The 8,083-nt window shown below is 35.0% G+C and overlaps 1 protein-coding gene and 1 pseudogene across 1 annotated transcript; one reads left to right on the plus strand and one right to left on the minus strand.

The window, feature by feature from the left end:
- Positions 1-105: 105 nt before the first annotated feature.
- LOC108856730 (short-chain dehydrogenase RED1) lies at positions 106-1,419 on the plus strand. The gene is made up of 3 exons (XM_018630600.2): positions 106-511; positions 595-754; positions 829-1,419. The coding sequence occupies exons 1-3, from the start codon at positions 172-174 to the stop codon at positions 1,181-1,183; spliced, it is 855 nt and encodes a 284-aa protein (XP_018486102.1). The 5' UTR covers positions 106-171; the 3' UTR covers positions 1,184-1,419.
- A 483-nt stretch (positions 1,420-1,902) lies between these two features.
- LOC108807929 (germin-like protein subfamily 2 member 1) lies at positions 1,903-3,404 on the minus strand (annotated as a pseudogene).
- Between the last annotated feature and the right edge of the window lie 4,679 nt (positions 3,405-8,083).

Here is an 8,083-nt window from a genome sequence, read left to right on the forward strand (position 1 = left end):
CTGAAAGTAAAAGATAAAACAAATATCAGGGACCTACGTGGAAAATATTATAAAACTGTATCATCCTTTTGCTGTGTTGAAGAAACTTCGGCGTCATTTTTTGCAATTCGACCCTTATATTCCGGATTCCTCTTAAAAGATGTATCATAGTTTCTTTCTGAGCTAATAAGAATGGGAAGCAGCGATGAGATGCCAGTGGTTCTCATCACGGGATGCTCTCAGGGAGGAATCGGCCACGCGCTGGCTCGTGAGTTCTCGGCGAATGGTTTTCGAGTGGTGGCGACGAGTCGATCGCAGAGCACGATGGCTGATTTGGAGAAAGATCCCAAGTTCTTTGTGCAAGAGCTCGATGTTCAGTCGGAACAGAGCGTGAGTAAAGTTGTGTCGGAAGTTATAGACAAGTTTGGTCAGATCGATGTTCTGGTCAATAACGCCGGAGTTCAATGTATCGGACCACTCGCGGAGATTCCAATTCAGGCCATGGAAAACACCTTCAACACCAATGTGTTTGGTAATAAAATTCGTGAATGATGATCACCAAGTGTTCGTTAAAATTCCTGACTCAAAATTTTTGCTGCAAAACTCTTCTTGCAGGTTCGATGAGGATGACTCAAGCTGTTGTACCTCACATGGCGTCTAAGAAAAGGGGAAAGATTGTGAACATAGGAAGTATTAGCATCATGGCACCTGGACCATGGGCTGGGGTTTATACTGCATCTAAAGCTGCTCTTCATGCTCTTACCGACACATTAAGGTTTGTCTAGTACTTCAGGATTCTTGCTCATCATGCATCTTATTTTGTGTGTGTTTTGTCTCTTGTTTTATAAGGTTGGAGCTTAGGCCATTTGGGATTGATGTAATCAACATTGTCCCAGGAGGTATTCAATCAAACATAGCCGACTCAGCGATAGCGAGCTTCAACAACTTGCCTGAGCTGAAACTATACAAACCTTTCCAGGAATCTATCCGTGAAAGGGCGTTTTTGGCGCAAAACATAAAACCAACACCTGCCGCCACATTTGCGAAAGAGACGGTATCGGTAGTGTTGAAGAAAAACCCGCCGGCTTGGTTCTCTACAGGACGGCTGTCTACCGTCATGGCGATCATGCACCATATGCCCATTTTCGTCAAAGATTTTCTTCTGACGAGGAGCTTTATGAAAAAGGGAGCAAAGACTGAGTAGGAGTAGTCACTAAAACTGTTTCATTTCAATGTACTAGGGGTGTAGCCCCGCGCAAGCGCGGAGTGTTGACAAATACTTTCATTATTGTAGTTGAAAATTGAAGTTTCATGTATTGTTGATGAAGGCAAAACCCTGATTCGTGTTAAAATCGTGTGTCGGTCATGTAGAAGCGTAGATTGTATTATGAGGAAAAGATGAGATTGAGTAATTAAATGGGTTGAATGGTTAAGTTTGTATATATTTAATTCAGATTGATGGTCATGTGTAATGTTTTTTAAATCAATTATCCAAGAATGCATTTGAAGAGAGCTGACACAAACGTGTATTATCGCGATAGTGTATTGTCAGAGTACCAGAGACTGGATATTTTTTGTTGTAATCATATCTCTCTACTACCAAAATTATTATTATTTTTTCAAACATATAATATATTAGAGAATTAAGAGTCCCCCCCATACGTAAGGAGTCTTCTCTAAGTTTGATTGTTGTATGCATAAAATAAGTGGATGAATTAACTGCTTATTTGAAAGTTTTAAAAATAAAGTCAACATCAGCTTTACACAAATCTAGTCGACGTGAAACCAAAGAAAAGAAAAATCTAACTGTATTATATACAAGATATTACATGAGACAATGACGCTCAAAATGTACACTCAAAGATCATTATTCCACAAGATTAAAAAAAAAACGGAAGCAAACGATCATTCTTACTTGTTGGGTTATAACTTGGTTGTGATGTTTTGAACAGTTTCTGGAGATGTCTGAAAGGCTTGAGCCAAGATGCTGTCAGGAACAGGAGGTGTAGAGCCGAGCAAAGTAGCACCAAGAGACTAAGTTCCAAGAAGCTGGCTATTGAAAGCAGCGATGACCGGAAGCAGGGATACTGCCATTGTTCTTCTGGAAATGCACGAGTCCTTTGGGGAAAGCAAAGACGTCACCTTTCTTGAGAGATTGAGAGAAGAGCTTGTTGGCCGTCCTGAGAAACCCAAAGTCGAGTGTTCCTTCGAGGACGTAGACGACTTTGGTGGCACGGGGGTGCGAGTGAGGGAGACACCTAGTATGTCGAGACCTGGGACGTTCATCAAGTTAGCTCATGTGACCAAGGATCCGAATGTGTTGTTGGTAAGAACTGGATTCGCTATTCCAGGTGAGAAGAAATCGAGTGATGTGACGGTAGCTGCGTCTTTGCAAGGGAAACCATTGACTTTGATTTCTGAAAGTTCGATAAAAAAATCAAAAAGCTTCGTTTTTTTAGAAAATATGAAAAAGATGCGATGAGTCGATGAGAGATGTTATATCAAGTTTCATTTACCGGAGGAGAGATCAGCGACACAGAGGTCTGGATGAAGGATGCAGGCGTAGAGATTAGCAGTGCATCCACATCTCTAATTACTTCACCTTAGAGAACATGTTCATGTACCTGCAGGTTTCCTCTTCATCTTCAGTTTTTCTGTGTGATCGTTTTGAAGTATAAGCAAAAACAATCAAGTAACCGAAATCAACTAACTTTTGAGTAGCCAATAACTATATGCATACCTAAGACAGGCCTTGCCAATAAGAAACAACCAGTTGATAGCAATGTTCTTTAACTGTAAACTTCTTTCAAAATTTCCACTTCTAGGGTTGATGAATAACCTCTCAGCCGATTCAATCATAGCTTATGTTATGGTTTCAATTAAAGCAGCTTCGTCTTCTGGACCTTAAAAGATTTTAAGAGTGTCAGTATGATTCAATAAAGCAATAACAGCCCTTCCATATACAAATATGATTCAACGAAAACAACTTCATAACATTTTATAAATGAAGAATATTAAATTTGAAATTCTCATGTCACCTATAGAGTAGAAACAATGTTTAGCTAAAAAACCTACCAGTAGTGGAGTCAAATGCAGATATGGCTCCACCAGAAGCATCTTGAGAATGCCATCTGTGAAGTCAAATTCAAGAAAACATCAGAATATACCCAATCATATGTATTCCATGTAATTAAAGACTACAAAGAACTCTCCATAGAAAGGATAAAAAACTCACCAAAGAAGTAGCAACTGTGGAATCCAGAGATCATCTGAAACACAGATTCTCGCAGATCTTTTCATAACTCCGAATCAGACCTCAACCATACACTGAGAAAAAAAGCTACGATTCCAGCAAAGTAAACAACGGCAGAAGACTCAGAACCAACCTCTTTACCCAATCTTTCACCAACAAACGGCTTGCACATTTCCAAACAATCATCATCAACACCACCTAACTACTCTCTTCTACTTCTTTATCCACAACCCAAACTCGACCCAATCAGCAGAACTAAACCCAGAAACCATCAACAAATCATCTTCACCGCGTCCTCTTTGTTCATCTCAACCATCTCTTATTTATAGATTTGACGGCCAAGAAACGAAACGAAACGAAACGAAACGAAAAGGTCGAAATTGTTACAGAGTTTAATGTGAATGACACTAACTGTCGAATTTAATGAGAAGAGAACTTTGCAGACTAAGGAAAACGAAGCGAGTTCAACTCTGGAAGAAAGGTAACGATGAAGCCCTACGATTGAAACACAAAAAGGAGCGTTTTATTATTCACTTTATTATTTGTCCAAACACTGAGGCCCAAACCAAATTATCAGACCAAACACGAAGGCCCAGACCAAACTATTATTTTCTTAAGAGAGGAATCAGACCAAACCACAGAACACTCGACCAAACAAAACCGGAAATCATGTGGGACCCACATGCATTAAAAAGAAGCTGACGTGGCTGCTCTTAGAAGAGAGAAAACTCAGGCATTATATATATGATTTAACAAGCCAAAATGTTGCATAACCATGTTTATATTTTATACAAGCCACATAAAATTTAAAGTAATAATAATCGGCCCATAGCCCACCAACATAGGCCTGATTTAAGATACCATAACCCCATAAATTCAGTAATTTGGATAATTCAGATAAAATATCAATTATTAAAGATAAAATATCAAATATCAAATGATTAGGAAAATTTAGATTAAAAAAATTGGATATTTTAGAAACTTTAGATATTTCAAATAAAATTATCTGAATACTTTCGGATAATTCAGATAATTTAGATATTTTATAATAATTTAGTTATCTTCAATCATTTTTGGATTCTTTGAAAAAAAATTCAAGTTATAAATATATATTTAGTTATATTATATATAATTAATATTTTTATATATTTGAGTATATGTTCGATTTCGGTTTGGTTCGGTTATTTCAGATTTAAAAATATAAAAAATATTCGGTTATTTGAAGATTCTCGGTTTTATTTCGGTCTGAATATTTCGGTCCCATTCTTCGGTTTCAAATTTTTTGTCCAGACCTAGCTAGAGGATTAGAACCCTCTTAATTCCACTTGCAGTTTTTTTTTCTTCCACTGCTGGAACTATCAAACTCCAAACTAAATTGCCGTAGGTGGTAGCACAACGAAAACTAAAAGCTTGTGAAGAGTAAAGAGATCCTTTGTTGGAACACTTTTACAACAAGAAAGTTCTATCTCTACTGAATCTCTCACAATCAACCAAGGTATTTCGAAAAACTTACTTTGATCATTTATCAAGGTAACTTTGCATAGACCCACTAAGAAATACTCCCTCCGTTTCATATTACTTGTCGTTCTAATCTTATGCACACAGATTAAAAAAATATTTAATTTTACATATTTCCTAAATAAAAACATTATTACCAATATATCTAACCATATATCAATCAATAGAAAAATAGAATAGAGAATATTGTCAATAAATTTTGCATTGACAACCGAAAAAAACACTTATTTTGAAACAAAAATTTATTCTAGAACGACAAATAATTCGAAACGGAGGAGTAAAAATTGACACCAATACGAATAAAAAATCAACCGACAAGAAAATGAAACATCAGTTTCAAACGGGATATGAAAGTAAGTTAGAAGAGAAATAGGACAAGGACATGATAAACTTCGATTTAGACTCAGACAGCCTTGTTTATCTAAACCATAACAATGAACGACGAGAGTCACACGCAGCTCTGATTTGGTTGGACTTTACACATCAAATCGCCTATGCGAAAACGAAAGTTTCCAAAGTAGCAAATATCTCTTTTCGAGTGTTCTTATGCTGATGCTATTTGGTCGAAGTTCTGTGGCAGATTTATATCCTCTCCTCCTACTGATCTCTCCGTCGCAACTTCGATGTGGTTGAGTTACCAGGGTATTTAGTATTCGCAGGTTAAGATCATTATGAAGCTTATTGTGCAGGTTATTGTTCATTCTCTATGGAGAGAACGCAATGGTCGAATTTTTAGAGACACTAGTCACCAGCCGATGGTTCTTTTCAAGATGGTGGACCAGCAGATTAGGGACATGCTGCTCTCCATTTCGCAGGGTCCAAATGATGCTCACGCTCTTCTAGAGCTTTACTTTTGGTTATTGATCCTTTTAGCTAATGTTGCTTTTCAGTTATTTTCTTTTTTGCTCTTGTAATAAGTTGCTGTTGCAACTTGTAAAGCTCAGAAAATGGTTATAAGTTTTAATATTTTGACCAAAAAAGGGTTTCCAAAGTAAAACCGAATAATCGATTCTAGATCAAAGTTATTTACAATAAACATAAAAGAAAATGATAGTAACCGGCGGCGAGAGGTTGGAGAAAATCAGAAGAGAGAGAGATGGTTTCAAGTTTATTGATTTCTTTGACTTAGGCCTTAATCCGATCAAATGGTTTATTCAGTACCCAAAGCTTAATAGTCTCAAGATAATATAATTGAAGCAAACAAAAATAAAAGGTGGATGTGATAGTAGTATTATTGCATCATGTGGATCTGTCCCCGTTGCATTATTATCATCATCATCATCTCGATCTGATTCCGAAGAAGAGTCATCCCTAACAAGTTCTGAGTTCACACAGACACGCACAAACCAAAAAGTCATTTCCCAACCCACAGAAAAAGAAAAACGAACAATATGTATCGACACAACGAAGTTAGGTGAAAAGATTATCCACCAGTTCCGTCTGTTTTAATAGTAGAACTTTGAAGTTCGATAATAGCTTCGTTTCTGTATCCTAAAAGTATATATGTCAAAAATGGTGAGATGTCAAAATCCTTACGCTTCCAACATAATGAACATGCACTGAACAAGGATCAGCTGTAGTTTTGGTTTTATGGGAGACAAATCAATTTCGATCCCACAAACCAACTAAATAATAGTATAGCACTAGAACCTAAACAAATGAAAACGTGACAATAATACATCGTATAGTCCTTTTGGCTTTTCTTAATCTGGACTTTCAAACATTTTTGTCAAGTAGTTGGTAAAAATAAAATGAAAAACTTGATTGATAATTTTACTTTTACTTTTACACGTTCCAATATTAGTTATAGTTATATATGTGTATATCTAGATTCTGGAATATCATGATACTGATTATCGTGAATTGAGTCGTTAGGAAACCTCAAATAGTCTTTTCTGTTTAATAACTTTACATGTTTATGGAACATCATGTTACTGAACTTTCGTGAATTGAGTTGTTAGGAAACTTCAAGTGGTCTTTTTGTTTAATAACTTATAAATGTTGGTGTATACCATATTCTATATATCATACAGGTATTGGATATCGTATGCCTCTCAACTCTCAAGAACAGTAGATCTATAGATCGTTGCTTATACATATTCTTTGACTGTTTTATTAGTTTGATGTTGTCATGTAAATAAATAATTTGGCAAAAAAAACAACAGAATAAATAAATATAAAGGTCGAATTGATTTTACCGCTATCACCTGCAAATATTAATTTTTTAAGTTATAACAATTTCTATTGTCTTACCATAATTACAAAAATACCATAAACCGATAGCTTTACACCACTGGAAACTTTTTAAAATAAAAAATTGGTATTCTATAGTGTTTGCGGCTGTGGGAAAATAAATAAGAATATATTTTTTCAAACCATATAAATATAAAAATATTTTATTATTTTTTAAAAAATTGAAATAATATAAATACTAATATTATACTATAAAACTTCTAAGCAAAATAAAATTGCTATAATTTTTAGACACTAATATTATACACCTATTTTTTAATATTAATATACTTATATAAAATACTAATATTGTTAATTTATTATTTAATCGTTATTATATTTGACCGTTAATCAGTCATAACTCTTTCATTTTTTGTAAACGCTTCAAATTTTAACTGTTGTAGCAGTTGTATAAATCAATTAATAATGATTAAAACTGCAATCACCTGCAACCGTACCTGTAATCACTAAGTTTAGTTTACATCAGACCCTTAATTGCCCGCTGCATGCATGAATAATAATTTTGAATATAGTTCAAAACTACTATAGACTATACAAGAAGTCAAACATCACAAGATCTATTCGTAAATATAAAAGTTTATTACTGTGTTATTTCTAACCAATGGTCAATATTATAAGTAACTCTTCTATAAAATCTTTTGTCTCTGTCTGATCATCTGGTATCTCGTCGAAGTTGACATTTCCCCTACTGTTTGGACATGATGATTGCCCAATTTTATCATGAACTCGACACTAATGGCCCCCTTAATTTCCCATAAACCTAATTTTCTTTACTTTAAACGTTATTACAATTTTACAGGGTCCAAATTCGATTATTAGTGGGGATATTATACTATTTATTATAACAGTGTCAACGATGAACCACACGAGCATAGTCAAATGATATACCGGGTTTAGAAATGCGTTAAACATCTCAAGTTCGAAACTTACCATGTCCACATATAGGGAACTCCATATATATATATATAATTTTCATTGTGAACAACCAGATCTATTTATCACCGATGAACAGACTGCTAGAAAAATTGTTGGTTGGATATCGATCTACCGGAAATTCCTGATTATTATTTTTTTAAAATG

This window comes from Raphanus sativus, chromosome 5, assembly GCF_000801105.2.
Source record: "Raphanus sativus cultivar WK10039 chromosome 5, ASM80110v3, whole genome shotgun sequence".
In the NCBI taxonomy this organism is placed as follows: domain Eukaryota; kingdom Viridiplantae; phylum Streptophyta; class Magnoliopsida; order Brassicales; family Brassicaceae; genus Raphanus; species Raphanus sativus.

Excerpts from the sequence above, each read along its gene's own strand:
- LOC108856730 (XM_018630600.2), top strand. The coding sequence starts at position 172 with ATGGGAAGCAGCGATGAGATGCCAGTGGTTCTCATCACGGGATGCTCT. Across the intron at positions 512-594 it reads CTTCAACACCAATGTGTTTG|GTTCGATGAGGATGACTCAA; the intron begins GTAATAAAATTC and ends CTCTTCTTGCAG. Across the intron at positions 755-828 it reads GCTCTTACCGACACATTAAG|GTTGGAGCTTAGGCCATTTG; the intron begins GTTTGTCTAGTA and ends TTGTTTTATAAG.